At 41.9% G+C, this 20056-nt stretch overlaps 1 protein-coding gene across 1 annotated transcript in view; it reads left to right on the forward strand.

The window, feature by feature from the left end:
* The window catches only part of CDHR1 (cadherin related family member 1), a 45155-nt gene that overhangs the window by 13677 nt on the left and 11422 nt on the right, over window positions 1-20056 (forward strand). Inside the window, exons 7-14 of the mRNA XM_009948455.1 lie at window positions 788-904; window positions 2595-2738; window positions 5708-5786; window positions 8612-8712; window positions 10339-10542; window positions 13714-13866; window positions 17494-17658; window positions 19800-19867. Of these exons, the coding sequence (XP_009946757.1) occupies window positions 788-904; window positions 2595-2738; window positions 5708-5786; window positions 8612-8712; window positions 10339-10542; window positions 13714-13866; window positions 17494-17658; window positions 19800-19867 (1031 nt within the window). The remainder of the gene's footprint in view (window positions 1-787; window positions 905-2594; window positions 2739-5707; window positions 5787-8611; window positions 8713-10338; window positions 10543-13713; window positions 13867-17493; window positions 17659-19799; window positions 19868-20056) is intronic.

Here is a 20056-nt window from a genome sequence, read left to right on the forward strand (position 1 = left end):
TTTCAAACTTCTATGTCTAGTTGATATATTTGTGTGGCAAAAAGGATAGCAAATATGAGTATTTGTTGAAAAAATGTTGGTATGTCTTCTGGCACAGTCTCTGGGAATTCTCAAGTTGCACAGAAATAAACCTCCCTGAAAGTCTGATGTAGGCAGGTGGTGACGTCTGCTGAAAAGGCCAAGATTATCTGACAGTGGCCTTTGTGTATGGATACCCAAACAGAGGTCTGTTTATAGATAACTTCAGTCCAGAAGAATGGAAGGAGATGTTTTCAGGTCTTTTTGGAAATGAGGTCTTTTAGGTTTTATTTGTATATCACAAAAAAACCACCAAAACACCGCGCTAATGACAATAACCTATGCATGCAAACTTCTGTTGGGTTTTTTTTGGATTTTTTTTTTTTTTTAAGCTAGTAGAACTTTGAAACACTAAGGGATAACACCTTTTTTCTTTCTTTTCCCCTCATCTTTTTTCTGTTAAGCCTCCCTACCTCTTTCCATGCAATGAACTGTGTTAACCAAAGTTTAAGATTTCACAATGAAATACTAAAAGACAAAAAAAATCTACGTTGCAAGTAACAGATTTATTCTGAATAATGAGAGACTCCTGGTTGGTTCATGAATTGTTCATAAACACACAGAGGTGAAATTCATCAAATACATTATTCACCCAAACTGTATCATTATTCTAGTCTTTTCCCTTAGCAGATGAAATAAAAGATGAATCCCAATGGCAATCTTATTTCCATACCTGTAATCTCTCGCTGTTTCTTTTCTTTTTGTCTAGAACATCCATGCTAATAAGTTTACAATAGACCGTCACAGTGGTGTCCTGCGCATCAAAACTGGGGTCACCTTGGACTATGAGAAATCAAGAACACATTTTGTCGTCGTTGTAGCCAAGGTATAAAGCTTTTATCTGAAACTGGAAGAGCTGTGGTGTTGTATTTGAGTAGGAATGATTAGTTTGAATACAAGTGTGACTTAAAGAGTTGCTGAAACATGAAGCATAACATTGAGGCAGCACAGTCATTCCCTCTGTTACATCTGGAGGTGTGGGGGATAACATGGTAAAGTGAGGGAGGAAAGGTGACTGGTGTCTGCTGCTGAACAACATCTGGAGGCATTTGGGAGTGGGTTTCCCACATTTCACTCAGGCCCCAGTGCCAGGATAGTGAGCCCCTCTACAGAAAGCCACCTGTGTGTTTTGAGAGACAGCTAGAAGTGAAGGGTTGGTGTATGCAGCCCCAGCTTCAAGAAGCATTAAGCTTTGGGCAAATGCAGGTGCTCAGGGCTCCCTCGTGCTGCCCAGGGCATGAACCTACGACAACAAGGGTAAAACCCTGGCAGGCAGGCAGCGCAGGTTACAGTCATCAGCCACAGTAAGACATACAGCACAGCTGGACCCAGTGCAGCACGAGTGATGGACTTAGTTTCTGGAAATATCTGTGGATGTTTCTTTCTTTCGCTTCTCTGCTGCCTTGTGGCAGAATCTTATTCAAATCCTGCAAATATTGCTGCACAGCTTTTCTTGCCACTATTATTCTAAGCAGTGCTGCGCCTGTGGCTCAGATGAGGATTCATAACAGGCATTAAAAGTTTATGGATTCTGAAGTAAAGCCTCTCAGGATCCCATGAGGACCTGTCACAGACAGACTGGCATGGGTGGAAAAAGGACAATTTTGCTGTTACTTACAGGGACTTTGAGTTTTTCATGTTTTATGAAAAACATATGGATCTTTTTATGTATTTATTCAGCCAGGGTTCATTTGAAGAGAAGTAACAAAATTTGGCTTAAATGCTGCCTTTGGGGCAATAAGGAGGAGAAAAATTAGCATATCTTTTTTTAAAAAATTGAATTTTTATTATTGGTACAGCAGACATGCTGAAGAATTCACACTCTTATACACCAGCATGACTACTGACCTCCAGCCAGTGCTCTGAGACGGAGGGTGTTAAAAGGTTCTGAAATTGTGAGTCATCTTTCTAATTGGCTCTGCTGTATTAGTAGTACAGAGTTGATTGTAGTCAAGTCTCCAGAGACAGTTTATACACTGTGGCTATCTAACAGTTCTTGGCTGCACAACTCCTCCGTGCTTTCACTTTATCACGTAAGTGTCCCTAGGAGACTTTGATCATGTGCACTGTTTAATTTCTCCCTAGAAATGCACTACCTTGCTACTGCGCATTGTCTGGTGTTCATGACAAGACCATATGTAGGATGAAAAGCTGTGACCTTAGTCACTAACTTTTTGCATCTGTTTCTAGCGTTCTTTTTTCCCCAAAAAAAAAAACCAACAATTTGAATTCCCTGTCCCCTGTGTTGTTGATAAAAGATTGTGTATGACTGCATATATTGGCACAACCACTTTTCATGTAAGAAATTACTTCTGAGACACTGCAAGCTGTCTTCCTAATCAGAGAGGGAGCAGGAGAAGAGAAGGGAATAGGGCAGTAGAGGTTAATCTGTGTGCTGACAGAGAGAAAGGGTTCCTGGGATTGTGCTTCTGAAGGCTCGTGAGGTGCATGCAATGCCATAAGCTGATTTGCAGCCATGTTTTAGCAGAGGGATCTGATGATGACTTCTCTTCTAGGATGGTGGTGGGAAGCTCAGGGGAGACAACAAAGTGTTTTCAGCCACAACAATAGTTACTGTCAATGTGGAAGATGTTCAGGACACGCCTCCAATGTTCATCGGGACTCCTTACTATGGATATGTCTATGAGGATACACTCGCAGTAAGTGCCAGTTCTCGCTTGTAGGAGAACAAGCGCAATATTTCACATTTCATTCAAGATTGCCCTGTGGTTTCTAGCACAGGTTTTATGGGAAGCTGGGACCTAAACCCTGATTTGCCTCCTAGGCAAAATGAGCTGACCAAATCTCAGACTTGTTCTTATTTACATTCATTGCAAATTTGCCATGCAAGGTTTTCTGTTTCTGTCATTAAAGTTAAAAAGGATTCTGCTCATTTATTTTGGTCTAAGCCCAGACAGTGACTAAGGGCTTTTCCATAGCTGAGACCTGCAGAGGCACTTGGCTGAAGGCTTAAGCCTGTTGGCAGCTACCTCACCTGAACGCATCGTGCTAGAGGCCTTTTTGTGTTTACGTACTGTGTGGTCTCACAGTGCTTTTATTTTCTAGCTGATCAGTCTGGTACCAACAGCTGGTTGTGCAAGGTGTGGGGGAAAATTTATGCCCAAATGCTCTAGACTCTTTGTGCTGTCCCATGGGCATTACCTGGGGAAAAGCAATCCTGACATCCCGAAAATGCAGGATACTTTCTGCTCAGTGATGGCTAGAGAGGCAGAATCGGCCAGGAAGTCCTCCCAGGCCTAAAACCCATCAGATTATCAAGCAAGCAGGGACATACTTAGGAGAACCACTTACCAGTGCGGATACTGCATTTGTCGGCGTGTCAGCTGCTGAACATACCACTTTATATCTACCACGGACACAGAATCCAAGATGTACACTGAGCTCCTGGCCGTGCCATTGCCTCAGAAATGCCTGGTGGCCAATTTGCTTAAAAGGGAGTAGACAGCTTAGCAAATCAGTTTATTATAGCCATCATGGTGCTTTCAGCCACATGTTCTTGAAGCTGCACACTAATGAATTTTCTCTATATTTAAGCAGTGGCATGATACTGTGTATGGATCAGCTTTCACCCTGATACATGAGATTTAATTAAAATTTTCTTCATACGTAGGACAAGAGATGGTATCTGCTCATGAAATTATCCAACATATCTCTTTGGCAGACTAACTGCACACTGTTCACCTGATCTTCCCTTGAGTTTCAGGAGAGTCTTTACTTTCTGTCCAGAACTCCAATGTGCACTGCAGCCCTTGCACGACTGTCTATTGCAGTTCAGTGACATAGGCTGTTACATTTGAGCAGGGCAGAGAAGTAGTGCTTGTGTACTTTGCAGATGTTTGGAATGAATGATATGTATATTGATTTATTCTGCATAGTTACATATAGATCTTGAAATAATTATCAGGTGCACACAGGAGTTAGTGTTTAACATGGAAATGGGAGTCAATAAATGTTAATTATGTCCAGCTTGAGCTCATAACTTATACCATTATGATATTATCATGATCGAAGCACGAATCAGTCCTTCCCAGTGTGGGTTTTGCTATTAGAATGAACCCCACAGAGACAGATGCACTAGCTGATTTTAGTAGTGTTAATTTTGTAAACTTGCTTCTTTTCTCCTTGGTGGAGTTGTCAGGATTTACAAGTATTCTGTCCCCTTCAAAGGGAATGCACTGCATTTTGCCCAGTAGGCAGATTTTATTGCAGCTTCCAGCATAAATGATAATAAACACAGTTGTGTATTTCCAGTTCCTCTGACAGAACCTTGCTCTTGTTTGAAAAATTCACTCAAGGGTTGTCATGAAAATGTTCCATGTTGCATTTGTGATTAACTGACAGTTACTTCAGTGTTCCCTGGTTTTGCAGCCCCAAACAGTAACACTTTAGTTCAGATTGCACAGCTCATTGCCACTTGGGTGAGCATTTTAATGCTGACAGTCATCATCCCTCTGAGTTGATAGGAGCAGTCACACGAGCAAATGGTATCCAGTACACGAGTTCTCTATGTATGGCCCATGGCCACATTACTTGTGCGGAACGAAAGACAGTGAATGTTTAAGGACAGTTAAATCACCATAATTTTCATCACAATTTTATGGCCTAAATGTTCTCTGGGCCAATTTTCTTTGTGATCTCTGCTTTTGCTGCCTGTCTGAACTTCATGGGTTAGGACCAAAATGACCTTGTGACTCCTCAGCAGCTGCCTATGTCTCAGCACGCTGTGCAGCCACAGGGCACACAGCGACGCTGAGAGCCTACACAGCAGCTGCCAGAGGGTATCTTTATAGTGACCAAAACTAAACCTCAGGTCTCAGATTGGTTACTCCACATCCTCTGCCCAAGTCTGTGGCTCAAGGTAGGTGTCCCTGGCCACAGCTTCCTACTGCTGCTGTGGCCAGCCAGCCCATGGGTCTGAGGCACCTGTGGCACTCACCTGTGCACTGAGTCTGCAGCTGTTTCACACCCATGCCATCGGCACTGCCACAGCAGTGGGCACAGAGCAGCCTTTGGGGTGAAGTGCAGTGCTCCTGCTGGTCCTCATCCAAAGCTGAGCTGGAAAAAAGGGCAAGAGGGCTGGGTGCTGGGCACTGGTCAAACTGGCACCGATCTCTTGGCAGGTGCATGGCATGCCCCAAGGCGGCAGCAAGCCCTGGCCCTCCTGGGGCAGCTGAGGCCCATGCACCAAAGCAAGTTGTTCTGCCATCGGTGTAGGCAGAGGCGTGGCACTGTCAGGAGGCTGGCAAGGGCAGGCTGCACAACAGGTCCACAGGGAGAGTGAGCAGTAGTGGGGGTGTCACCACTTTGTATGGAGGTACGGTGCATGAGCTGCGACATCACGGGAAAAAATTAAAACTATCGATGCAGGAACAATACAGAGTTGGTCCAAGGAGTAGCAGTCAGCTCTTGCTCTGCAAAGCCAAGCACTGATTTTTTTCTGGGTGGGAGTCAATGGCCCTTGCTATGTTCCCCATATGGCAGAGGAAAAGTACCCACTTTCCTCCCCACAGCAGAAAGACTTACAGGAGTTCAGTTTGTTAACACACAGTTGCAATTTCACCGCTCTTTGATCTCAGCACACAGACTGTGATTTCCTGTTTATCCTCAGGGCTCTGAGGTCCTTACTGTTGTTGCTCTTGATGGAGACAGAGGAAAGCCTAACAGTATTCATTACTGCATTGTGAATGGTGAGTAGACTTGTCTTGTATGAAATCTGAAGGGCAGTCAAAACTAGATCTGACATTAAATTAGAATGGGATATGCTAGAGTTTAATAAAGCTGAGACAAAGTCTTGCGAAATAATGTCAGGTACTTTGAACAACTCCAGGGCCCTGTCTACCAGAGAACAGCCTGAGTTTTAGTATCTGCTTGACAGAACTACACTTGGAGTTGTTAATGTTTCTGATTTGTTAAGCATCAGTAACCCGCATGTTATTTCAGAAAGCATACAGGGAGATGTATTCACTGCTACTAGCACCTCTATCATTTAATGTGGGAGGCCAAAGAATGCTTTGGGAGATCCAGACATGGTATTTAGAAGGATATATTTATTAATATTGTGAGTAAAGTGGCTAAACAGTCAAACCTCTGACTTCTTGGAAGAAATTATATTTACCAGTGTAGAAACACTGGTTGTACACTGCACTGGAAGAAAGTAGATGTTATTAGAAGATCAGTGTTTTTCATCAGCTGTTCTGAGTGTCTGTCGCACGTCTTTTATTAGCATAAAGTGAGACTTAGCGGAATTGATGATTCATTAGCTGATGAAGTCAACGACTTAGCTCAACTAAACTCCAGGCTACAACTTTAGTTTTGTTTGGTTCTCTCTTCCTCCCAAAGAACACTTGCATGGCAACTGGGCACCCCAACTCCCAGGTGTAAGAGATCCCAAAATTTCATAAGAATAATCTGAGGTGTAGTTGTAGAGCTCTGCTGTAAGTTCTTCATTGTGTTGCACAATCTAAACAGCAAGGTCTAGAGAGGACAGAAAGAGTTGCAACTGAAGTTTTGCCTTGATGTAGGATGGGACCCATGCTGAGGTTCCTTCTCAATGCAAGGGAATAGAAAAAGAGGGTAAAAGGGAGGTAGAAAGATTGAGGGAAAAAAACGTTGCAGAAGAGAATAGATGGATAATCAGAAAAGGTGGAGAGTGAGGAGTAAAAACGAGTAAGTGGGATGAAAATATGCTGGACAAGGGAGAAATTGAGTAAGGAGAATAAGTGAAGGCAGATGTGAATCAGGGAAAATGTCAAAGGGAAACAGGATTAATGAGGAAAAATACTAGATTTCCAAAGAAAATAGAGGAGGACCAAAAGGTGCTGGGGGTTAAAAAAAATTAAGATGGGAGGGGATGACAGATAAGTAGCACAAAATAGGACTTAATGGCGAGCAGGCTTTCCTCATGCGTATTAACATAGGATTTTGTTAGCATGAAATGGAAATGAAGGGAAGGGAATATGCTTTTAGTGCCTAGAAAGTTGAAGAAATAAATAGAGAACAACAGATTATAACAAGTTTCTGCCCCTGCACCTCAGACCCTGGCATTACTCATGACAAACCATTATTCCAATACCTGCAGGCTGGGTCATCAAAGAGCAAGAAAATACTAACAGCTAATAGGAAATTATTTTTTCTTTATAAGCATTTTTTATCCAGGGAGTGTGGGATAATTTTAGAAAATACTCCAATCCTCTGAACAGACTGTACGAAGGAACACACACAATGCTACATACTCTAAGTTACCAATTTCCCTGTGATAACTAGACAATAACATGAAGTATGGTGGCTTGAAACCACTATTGACTTAAACTTCTCAGTCAGGATGTACTTTCCAGGCCAATGTATCTTAATAATTGACCATTGTATGAGCTGATATCTGTTCAATGTTGTGTCTGGTGTACTAGAATGGAGTTGCAGTTATTGCAGGTATTAGCAAAACAGGATACTATCAAATGGTTTGAAAATCAGTGTTGGAATTGAGTTAGAGAAAAAGAAAAATGGCTGGGCTTTCAGGTCATCATCCTTTATTCCTGAAGGCTTGATTTCCTTCATTGTAAGTGTTTTCCTCTCTTTTCCTTTCAGTGGTAGGCTCTGCCACTATGCATAGGTTGTGGTCAATACCATACGTGAGGTAGCATGCAGGGGTGCCCGTATGCCCTTGGCAGGGCAGGGCCCCCTGAGCTCCTGGCTGGTCCTCTCCGTGGGCACCAGCCTGCTTTTGGTGATGGCAAGATGGGTGCAGACATTGTGATGAGACACTGCTGCCTCTCTGCTTCAGCACAAATTCACCAGGTCTGAAGAGACGTGGCCCTGTAACTGATCTTCTGTTCAGATCAAGGAAGTTAGGCTGGCAGAGCAAAGTCAGCCTGCAGCCCTGTCCTGACTGTGTCAGACAAAAAGCCTGGGCTTTACAAAAAGATCTCTTTTTATTAAGGACAGCCTTGCAAAAGGCTGAGAGTTTTTTAACAACTGAATGTCTAAGGCCAGAAGCTGCTTCTCTAGAGATGTTGTTTGCAGGAAGAGTGACTATGTTTCTTTCAGACAGGTTGCCAGACTTCTCACCTTAGCTGATATTAGCAAGAGACATGTTCTTGTTTCTCAGAGACTTAATTATGCATTTGCTAATTAAAATGAGAAATGTCTATTTTTGTCTAAACCATCATATAAAGAAGACAGCATAATCGAAATGAATACCAAATTTGCATGCCTGGTTGCTGAGGCTTGAAGGGAACCTGACTAGGGTGGGAAGAGGAAAGTGAGGGCAGCTGCCCATAGGGGCAGAGCTCCACTGAGCCTTTCCTAAGGGAGGAAACCCTTTTTGGCCCAATCTGTGTTTTCATCTCACTGTGACCAGGCATAGAAATACTCCATTTTTGAAAAGCAGCTTCAGATCTGCTAATAGGTATGGATACACACATGGAAAAGATCTGCTTAATCAAGTGTATGGTTGATTGCTCATGCTTGTTCAGAAAAAGGAAATGTGGCATGTAACCAGAGCATCTTGGTCTTGCAGGAAGTGAAGGTTCATTTGAAATCAGCAATACAACTGGAGCCATTTCTGTTATAAAAAGCCCAAATCAGCTCAAGAAAGAAGTGTATGAACTAAAAGTTCAGGTATGTTCGGTGGCCTCTTGAAGACTTGGTCTTAAATGCCATGAGTAGACATGAGTATCTAAAATAGCTCAATTTATAGCTGACTTTACCCGTTTTAGAAACTACCTGCTGTATTTGAGCAGGGTGACAGATACTATAGAACAGAACAAACTGGTTTTGTTCCCTGGGATATTTAGTGTCTGAAATTACTTCTTTTGAACGAAGTGACCTTGCCCTAATTTCGTCTTTGAGTCTAGAGAATCAACATCCTTTATAGTATGTAGATACAGAGTTCCCTGTGTTTTCAGATTGTATTGCTAAACTGGGAATTAATATCTTGTAACCTCTACGTGATGAGACAGGCAACTGTCAAATCTATGGTTAATAATAGGAATGTGGTAGATCATGCAACGTCATATCAGTATCCACTCCTGAAACATTGATAACCCACACACAAATAACATGCTAACACCTTGATGAGCTGGTATCAGTGTGACAGGTTGCATTATTTTAAGCAGTTTCTAAAGACCAAGAGTTTAAAAATGTAGAGTTGACTTGTGAAGACTGTATCAGTTTCCTTCAGCAAATGCATATTACAACCACAAAAGTTTGTCACGGTAAGAAGAATATTGTCTAAAAGCAGCTTTGAGGCCTTGCACGCTGCCAGAACCAGTGTAGCATCCCCAAGGGCACTTTCTTGCTAGTAGGCTCAAGCAGCTTGCTGAACCTGGGAGATCATAGAGTTCCCGTTGTCTGAATTAAACTCAGGCACCATTTCTTCCCCTAATCTCTCTGGTTTACCACAGTCTGCTAGCACTTCCCAGATGCAGGATTAGTTAAGCCATTGCAAGTTTTTCTGATCTAGTTGTATCCAGATATAGATCAGTTGTGGCAACCCAGAGCTCATGTAGGCTACAAAATCTGCCTGAGGAACCAAAAAGGTCTTGTATTACCCAGCACAGATAGTTATAGGTGCCTCAGTTACCAGAATAACATCTTCAGAGAAATGTAGCTGTCTCTAGTGCCTTTGGTTTTGAGATCTTTGAGAAAAAAAAACATGTTAAAGATAGCTGTTTTGTTACAAAAACGCCAGCTAGAGTTTCTGTCCTGACAGAAGAAACCTCACCTTCAATGTAGTGAATCATGCTGCATGTTGGCATTGTTGAAACTCAGACAGATTTGATCTTTTAGTTCAGAAAAATGCCAACAAAGTGCATCATTTTTCTTTTTCTGATATTTGCCTAAATACCAAAAGTACAGTTTTCAAGACTGCAGTCCTTGCAGCAGTGTGAAAATCGGCTACCTGTGGTACCACAGCAAATTTTAAAATTTTCTTCCTTTTCTACTCTGTCAACACTTTAGGCAAGCAATTATCTTGCCTCTATTAGATTACCTGTCTTTAGAGAAATGATTCTACCTAGGATGAGTTACTAAGCTTACAAAATGAGGAGGAGAATTTTTTCACGGGTGCTTTATTAGGACTGGTTTATTACCATAATCTTCTAATCAGTGTGAAATGAACTGAGATTTCTAGAGAAACAGAAGGCTGTGAATCTTTGTACAAGTTAGTGTGTTGCGGTGATGAACATGAAATTGAGGAAAGGGACTATATCCTTATCTTTCTTCTCTCTCTCCTGCCTGCTGCAGGCATCAGAAGTCAGCCAGGAAGGTGACACCTCAGTGTATGCTTTTGCCATGGTGACTATACGGGTGGTCGACCTCAACAATCATCCACCAACATTCTATGGAGAAAATGGTCCCCAGAACAGATTTGAACTGACCATGTATGAGCATCCCCCAGAAGGTGAAATCTTGAGGGGATTGAAGATTACAGTCAATGATTCAGATCAGGTAAATAGAAACTATGTGGACTTTCAATTTTCCTGCCCTATTTTCCCAAAGACTAGAAAGAGCTGTCAGATGAGGAAATGTCATTTTAGGAACTCAAGTATTTCGCTTGCATTCCCCAAAAGCCTAGAGCAGACAAAATAGTTGTAGGGTCCATTACCACAAAGAGTTTGGACCCAGAAGTATACTTAGTGTGTCATATACTGTTATGTCGATGAGAAGAGTGGACCCTTGAACAGTCCTTATGAAGTTGAACAGTCCTTATGAAGTTCCCCTAACTACTGATTACATTCAGTTGTTGTCAGTGTGGTCCAAGAATGTACTCCCTTTGGAGATTTACTTAGATTTTCCAGTCACTTTAGTAACTTCAGGTGCAATTGCTGTCTGTATCTTCTCAGCCCCTGCTGAAAACAATACAGTCCGTACCCTTACATTGGTTTTGTTACAATATATTATCCTTCAGGCTCTTATGTTACAGTCAGATTCTGCAGTGCATGTTTTGATAAATCATTCCCACTGGAGTAATATTTTTAGGTAATCTTAAAAATTATGCCAGAGCCAAACTAACTGTAACCAGATAAAGGAAAAGGAATGAAGACTCCATCCATCTCAGCCTGCTATCTAACTGACCTGTGATGCCCATAGATACTATGGTGATGGTTGCTATAGGGATCCCTAAGCTAAATACTCTGTGAATGGCATCCATCTGAGTTAGCCTGAGGTTAGCCAGTGACAAGAGAAAAGCTTAATGCATCTGAGAACTGTATTACTATTGGAAAGAGTGCTCTTATATAACTGTGCTCAGTATTGTGCTGTTTTGACTGTATCGTACTCTATCAAACTCACTAGCTTCTCCCCCCTCCCTCCTGCTGCTCTGCAGCAAGCAGATGAATGACTGCTTTCAAAGCAGTGCTGCATCTATCCTGCTGTTGTCATGGGGGATGTTGCTGCAGAACGAGAGAAACAAAACTCATCTATTTAGAGACAAAATATATATGTATCGTACATAGGCTGACAAAATATTCAGGCTGCAAGTTAGGCTATAAAATAAGCAGAATACATTGCTAAACACACTGTATAGATTTCTCAAGAAGCTTCCTAGTACAGTGTAAAACATCACTCTACGGGGGGCTGAGTTGCTTTTCTTCTGAGGCATGTTTTCCATTCTGCACAAGAGCACTACATAGAGAAGAAAATTAATATATGTCTGTTTCTGTCACAGCCATTAGTGACTCTTTCTTTTGGGGGAGCGGATGGTACAGGTGAGGAGGAGGAAGCTGTGGGCAAGGTCTGGTTTAGGCCTACAGTTTGATGGAAATACCATCTTTACTTGCAAGAACATTATGCAGAAATTTCTCCCACAGCCCTCTTCATCCGACAGACACAGGTTGGGCATCAGTACTGTTGTTCCTTCAGTCATTCCTGTGTCCCATGGCTGTCTGCTTGGAGACATAGAAACATAGAATCATAGAACAGTTTCAGTTGGAAGAGACCTTCAAGATCATCGGGTTCAACCTTTGTCCTAGCTCTATCAACACCACTAAACCGTGTCCCTAAGTACAACACCTACCCATCTCTTAAACACCTCCAGGGATGGTGACTCCACCACCTCCCTGGGCAGGCTGTTTCAATGCCTGACAACCCTTTCAATAAAGAAATTCTTCCTAATATCCAGCCTGAACCTCCCCTGGTGCAGTTTAAGGCCATTGATGCATGCAGCATGGCTTGCTCTGAGCAGATTTGGGTTCAGTGGACATCACTGTCAGAAATCACTCAGCTGTTTGAGGGAGGGAGTTCTCTCCCTGCCTCATGCCACCATCCCTCCAGCCATGTAGTCCCAAATGCAGAGGACCTTGTATGGTCAGACAGAGACAGTACATGTTCCCCATCAGTACTATTTTCCATAGTCCAGCAGCTCTGGCTTTGTGTGTTTAGTTTTACTACCCAGCAAAAGAGAGCCTGTTGTGATCTCTGCAGCTGTGGGGGTTTGTATGACCAAACAATGCAGACCACTGAGTTTGGATCCAAGATCATTCTGTTTCCCTTGGGGGACTACTGATGAATAGTTGTCCTCTTGACATGAGCTAGGGTTGCAGCAAGAACCACACATAACAAGCCCTCCAGGGGTACATCTGAAAGTAGAGTTATCCTGTTTGAAAGTTATTATTAGAAATTCTTTATCTCAAGTTTCATGCTAGGGGGAAAACATGGCACCAGGCAATGAATGTGGATGGTTTGTCAGAGTGTAAACATGACATTGTTTGAGAAATTAGTGAAGTGGGCTCAGCTCATTTTCCCACTTGCCCTGTAAGGCTGAAATATGAGTCTCCATTTAATATTTTCTCGTCTGTGCTCCAGTTTGGTTTAAAAGAATCAGTCTGGCCAACTGGCTCTGGCTCACTCTTCCCAACTTTCACACAAGTGGTAGTAACCTTTTAGATTCTACTGCTTCCTATGTCCTCCCTGGCTAGAAGGTTTATCTATATTACAGGATTTGGCTTCTCAGTTCACCTGGAGCTGTCGAATGTGTGTCAGATTTTTATTCTGCACAAGTGGAGCTCCTTTCTCCCCTCAACAGCATCAACTTCCAAAAGATTTAGTGTCTGTAACTCTGGACTAGCTTAATCCAGTTAGTGCAAACTGTGGAGCACCACCTCTTTTTGGAAATTGCACATCTTTGTGGCTCTGCGTCATCATCCCAGACTGTGAGCTCTTAGGACATAGGCTGGGATTTTGAGGAGTCCATTGTCCTGACTCGGGCAGTTCAGTTGCCTTTTCTTGGCAGGAACCTTGACGAGGCAGGACTTACCTGCTGATGTCGTGTCCTTTCTGTCACCTGCACTAGCTCACGGTGTGTGGTGCAAAGTCCAAGGCCACTTGCCACAGGAGTCCCTCTCTTAGCCAGTCCTGCTGCAGGATTTTTCTATTATTACTGAAAGGATAACCAAGCTTGTCAATCTATTTTAAGAAAAGCTGTGTCCGTCTTGTGACCAGGGCTGGGGGGATTATATAACTAAGCTTCTTAGCAGTCTCTTGCCCAGGGGATGGAGAGCGGAGGACTCTAAGCAGTAAGACTCATTCTAATTTTATACAGTGTGAAGAAACAGAGCCAATCTAGGCTGTAAGAAATGCATCGCTCACCAAAACCAATGCCATATCTGCTTTTATTGACAGGGAGCTAATGCTAAATTCAACCTCCGTCTTGTTGGACTTGGTGGCATCTTCCAAGTGGTTCCCCAAACTGTCCTGAATGAGGCTCAAGTTACAATAATAGTGGAAAATTCTGCTGCTATTGACTATGAAAAATTCAAGGTGTTAACCTTCAAGGTACTTCTGCTTTCTGGGTCTTCTCTGCCTGTGTATATGATATGTGTATGATGGCTTATGTCTCTGATGGGATTTAGCTTCTTAATCTCCCTGGAGCTGTCTGATGCATTGTTAGTGACATTATATCCCATGTAAGGCAGACTCATTTCTGTCTCTGATTCATCAACTTCCAAAGATTTAATGGATGCATCTGTGGACAAATTTAGTCCAATCAGTGCAAAATGTTGAGTATTATCTCTCTGTGGAAACCGCACATGTTGGTGGCTCAGAGTCATTCTAGACTGAACCCTAAGCGTGTTATTTCTGCTCTTACAATCATAAACTCACAGCATGAAATCTATTTTCTCTGGAGCCAGAACTTTACCTGCTTAGTCCTAAGTTATTTGGTTCATGCTTATACTTTTGAATGTTGGCAGGCTGAAGACCCCAGCTGACTGGAAGATAATTTCCCAAAATTGTTCACTGCCTTTGTCAGAGTGTATCTATCTATATGGCCTTTTGCAGGCTGACCTGAGGCTATCTCACCAGCCATACAAGAACCAGCTTTCATCCAAAAGCTGAACCCTTGCATTATCGCCTTCCATGGCGGATTCATTGGCTCATCATCAAGATAATTAAGTAGTCTGGTTTTGTGTCAGCTGCCACTGAACATGAACATAGATGGTTCAGTCCTGACTGCAAAGAATGGCGTAGACAACCCCTATAAAAACAAAAAATTGCCAAAACTATTTAGCTGAGTATTAACATATGTTAGTTTTGATCTTTCGCACAGTCCAGAAGCCAACTTCCTGGATTTTGTTCTCACCCTTGCTACATGTGTCCTTAGCAAGGTTCACTGCAGTATGCTTCATGTCTCCTCTTGTAATGCTCCTTAGTCATTTTGAGCTTCATAGATTCTAGATGCTACAAAAATATGAGTCATCGTTACTGTATTAAAACGGAAGATTCTGAAAGGGCTATAAAGTGCTACTGAATCTAATTATAATAAGTGTACATTTATTCAAGTTAAACTACCAAAAGACCAGTAAAGAAGTTACACATGGCCTCCTCATCAATACTAACAGAAATCAAAGTAGTTAACATGATTACCATGAGCACTGAATAAATGACCAGGAAAAATGATATGTATTTTTTCAGCTTAAGCAGTTACTCATATTATTTTTTTTTTATAAATTTATTTCTGTTGAAGAATGCCCATAAGGCTTTGCTAAAAATGCAGAGCCTTTGTCTAGATTCCAGATGAACAAGGTGCAGCTGGATGATACGGTAGTAATATACAGTGGCAAATACTTTATCAATATTTCATTGCAATCTCCATTTCCCTGAAAAGTTCAAATCACTTCCTACCCAGTTTTACTTGACAATTTAGTCATTCTGGTTAGAATTTTGGAGGAAATATATTCTTATTTCTGTTTAACATGTATCCCATCACAGTTTTGAGAAACTGTTTTCAGGGTTGGTTTTTTTTTTATGTAAGCAGTGATCCCTCTCCTCTGGCTTGTTATTGAACTGTAAAATGCCAGAGATAAATTAAAGCTAATTTGACTGGGAGATGCACTGAAAAACTACCTGAAGCAAAGGCTACTAGAGAAAAATCTGTCTTCCATTTAGGGCTGGCTCTTAAATGAGGTTAGTAGTCAAGATGGCCTTCATTTCCAGCTGTGCAAGAGCTAGAGTGGGTTTCCCAAGGTATGGCAGCTGTGGTAATTCATACACCTCCAGCCTGCCCTCCTAGATCTCAAGTCCCTCTGCCACAGGGGCCAGACATTGTTGTCCCACCTTGTCATGGGCTGACATGCCTTGGGGGCCAAACCTGCTGCCTCCACCTCCTTCAGCTTAGAGTACATCCTGCCTTGACAGGAGCCTGGACCTACCCCTCGTGTTCTGCAGACACTCACATTTCCCGCAGACTGGGACCAGATGAGGCTGCAACTATCTTCAGTTACCAAAATCAAAATATATTTTAAAAATGTACCTGCCACTTTGAAGATTACATCTCAGTTTGCATTTCTGGAGCTTGTATTAATTGTTGATACAAAGTCCTGTGAAGTAGTTTGATGCTATTTTTTCCTCTCTCTGCATAAAACAAACAATATAGCTCTGTACAAGATATTGCAGCCAAGTAAGCTGACAAAAAATCCCTCCCTGAAGGAAGATGTTGTCAGCATGTTGACGTACCTGGACTATGGTTGCTAAAAGGAGAGGAACAAAAATTGATGTAGAAAACAAAGTAAAAATACTAAGCCCTCATAAGGTATTCTAAGATAAGTTGATCCCAGCAGCAAAGATTATTTCACTGCAGATGATTTAGTGCACAAAAAGCAATAAGATTTTATCTCTGTGCTGCTTTAAGAGCTAAGATTGCTCACGAGCAGGTTTTTGGTGATGTCTGTATGACTGACACTTCAAAAATTCCTTTTGCTGTAAGACCACCCAATACTCCCAAACATAAAAGTTAGCACAGAGATGCAGTGACCAAACTCCCCTTTTAGAGCAGATGTGTCCTATAGTAATCAAGAGAGAAAACATTCAGTGATAAATAGCTGAAGTCCTGTGGAAAAGTGCTTGTCTGAGGCTTTGAAGGTGACTCACGAAATGCTTGCTCAGGTCTGTTCCCAAGCGGGGATCTGAGAGCTCCCTGCTGCCTACTGAGAACTGTCACACACCAGACGCCTGTGTTATCCTTTTCCTTCTCTGTGGTGGCTGCTCTTCCCTGCGTCAATTAGCTGTGCATTAAGGGGTAATGTGAGAAACCAAGTCGCTAACCCAGCAGTGCTATCCCTCCGCTGAGGGGTGAGATAAGGATGCACTAGTTTTAAGCTCTGCTGACAGCCAGCCAGAGCATCCATGCTGCTGGTTTCTCCTCATCCCTGATCTTGCTGTATGTGTTTGCCTGCCCTTTCAGATGAGCAGAGTTATGACAATGTGTTATGCCAGAGCTCTCTGTTCCTCCTCAGAGACAGCGAGGTAATTCAAAAGTCCTGCTGTGTACCTGATAAAATCCTAATCAGCCTGAGACAACAAGGGTAGAGTCTCAAGAAGCCTGGTGGTAAGAGTTGTCACAAACTTTAGGAAATGGGATTCCGCCTTATGTGCCTGATCCCTGACCATCCTGCATTTGTGATGGGGATACTGCTGCTTCCAAGGCACCAGCTCTCTCATCTCTTTACCCTGTTTGGTTCAGTTTATTGCCCTGACTTCTTTCCTGATGAAGAATTTATGCTTCCTCTGCAAAAGATCATGATTCAGTTTATGTGATTATTCAAAATTATTCAGAGTTTATGTTTCTCTAAGTTCTAGGAGCTGCCCAGGGATAGGTGTTTCCTTGCTTCTGTTATGGCTTTTTGAGCTTTGTTGGTTAGTTACAACCAATCACATTTCTCATGTGAAGCCTAATATATATACACAGGTTTGAAGTCTTCTTTCCACATCTCAATTTATTACCCATTGCAAGCGTGCACAAACAAGCCTAGGCTGCACACTGACCTAGCTCATCATCTCCCTGTTTTTGAGCTGTCTGGTCCAACAAGGCTAAAATTCACCATTGTGCCATGGGTAGTGGAAGGAAGCTCCTTTAAGAAGTAATAATACCTGCTTTGTAGTAATTTCCTGGTTTTATCTTCTTAGCTTCTTGCAATAGAGGTGAACACACCAGAGAAATTCAGCTCAACCGCTGACATAGTGATACGCTTGTTGGATACCAATGACAATGTCCCGAAGTTCTCCTCTGACTACTACATTGCCAGGATCCCCGAGAACTCCCCAGGGGGCTCAAATGTAGTTGCTGTTACAGTAAGTTTCATTAATCTCTTAAGAAATGCTCTCTTTTCTAGGTGTCTGTCTAGGAAACAGTTCAAGTATCTTAAAAGTAGTGGGCAGAGGCAAGTAGCAAATCTTACTCGCCATTCAGCTTCTGTATTGAACACCAGTTCCTTTCCAGAATCAACAACAAAAAAAAACCACTTCTGAAAAAATAAAGTTTTAGGCAAACATTTTTCAGAACCACCAGTTTACTTTGGTTTTTAATTACAGGCCATCTGCTTTTACGACAAATCACATGGTCTGTCAATACTAAGAAAGCCTCACTTAAATCAGTGTCCAGCAGGAAGGTTCAGTTATGACTAAGTGGAATTGGATTTACTGGATTTGCTTGCTTAAGTACAAGTTAAAAGCAAACAAGATGGCTGCTTAGTAGGTATTAGTCTCCTCCTCCTGGGAGGAATTTGACTGCTAAACGCATAATTAGACCATTAATGAAGGCAAGAATACAATATTAAAATGCTTAGAGCTGTGAAAGGAAGATCCCTGTGTATCTTCTTACAGTGGGAAAAATATGCCTATAGATTTTCCAGTATCTCACATTTTCACAGAAAGTAAGTCAGGGTATTACATGGACCCTATGTGCTAGAGAAAGATTTCCAGCTTTTGGTGTGAGCTGTATTTCTTTAATGCAGCTGCTAGGACTGGAAAAATATTTCATGTCACAAGGCCAAGAAAGCTCCTGGCCATGTGGGGCTTGGTGGGTGATGCAAGTCACCTTGCAGAGGCCTCACTGGTAAGGATGATGGAGGCAGGTTGCCAGAGATCTCCAGCACAGGCTGGCTGCAAGTAAGAAAGAAAATTGAATAGTCAGAATATTAAAGTTCTGAAGGCAAGTTTTAGGGGTGGAAGAATGAAACAAGAAGTGGAACATAAACAATACAGAAAAGGTTATTAGAGGAAATAGGAAAGCTGTAGAAAACAGAGACTCCCAAGCATCACTACCTTTGCAGCAAGAGGAATAAAATATCCCAGGAGGTGGACAGCAAAAAAAAAAAAAAATTAAAAAAAAGTTTGCAAAAGCAGCGAAACTACCATTCTGAGCCAAGGTGCATGGGACAGCGTAGCTGAGGGGATCTGTGTAAAATCTACTCTCACATGCTGTCAACTCAGTACTTGACCCGGATTCACAAATACGCTTGACAAGTCAAGATACTCCAACTACTCAGAATGGCAATTTTGACAAAAGTCTCAGGTGTGCTGGGAAAGTTAGGCAGTCCTAAAGTAGGCTGTAGTCAAAATTATGGGGTGAGAGAATCTGACAAGCTCATGTCGAAGAACCAAAAGACACCTATCAGTAGGGCTGCAGGTGTGTTATGTTAACTGTGTAGGAATCAAAGACTTTGTTCCAGTTTTCAAATATTTGAGGGAAATGAATGAATCAGCCACTGCCACCATGAATTTTGGTAGCCAGATACAACAGTATAATATAGCACCTCCTCAGAACTATCAGAGAACAGGAGCTTATAGAAGTAGCTGTTACTAATCCTGAGCTAAGAAAGGAAGCCAACAAGAGTCAGGAACAAAGATATCATCTGGTGTAGTATCTGCATTACTAAAAATCACACAGGTACAAGAGTGGTTAAAATATAAGCGAAGTTGAAATATTGTGTATAGATTGAAACAGTTGTTATGAATTACTTTAAATTGAATCAGTCAAACAAGCAGAGGCTTAAAAATACGCTATATAAAGTAAATAATTTTGTCTAGGGAATATACGTGAATATTTAACTGATAACAAGGAAGGCTTGAGAGCAGGCGGTCTGTCTGTGTCATTGAGATTAGCTTAATCTCTGTTAAAGAAGAGGATATGTTAAACGTCAACAGGTGGAGCCATCTAGTGGCTTTCTTCCTGCTGCAGCATCTGGGCACCAGCCTGTCCAGGAGACATCTTAGCAGCTTTTCTGGGACAGCCGGTGACATTTCCTTTGTTTGATTTTACAGTTTTCAAGGTGCACATTTGTTTATGTGATTTCCCCCTAAACATGTGATGGCAAAAAGAGTTTCCCTCTTTTTGGGAATTTGGGTTTTTACATGACCTGTTGTTAAAAGAAAAATTAAACATTTCTTTTTGCAATTTAGTAAAGGATGACGATCTTATCTCCTTTTTTAAGGCTACAGATCCAGATTCAGGGCTTTGGGGAGAAGTGAAGTACTCTATCTATGGAACAGGAGCAGATCTGTAAGTAAAAAAACCCCAACCAAAACCTAAAAAAACAAACCCAAAAACTACACAGCCTCTAAGCAGAGTTTTAAAAGAACTTAAATAAAACAGCAGGCTTATTCTTGACCTGATAAATTCCAAGGACATTTATGCCATTTTCTTTGTGAGTTCATGAAAACAACAACAGAAAAACTAATGTGATCATTA

This window comes from Leptosomus discolor, chromosome 6 (assembly GCF_034619465.1).
Source record: "Leptosomus discolor isolate bLepDis1 chromosome 6, bLepDis1.hap2, whole genome shotgun sequence".
Taxonomy (NCBI): Eukaryota; Metazoa; Chordata; class Aves; order Leptosomiformes; family Leptosomidae; genus Leptosomus; species Leptosomus discolor.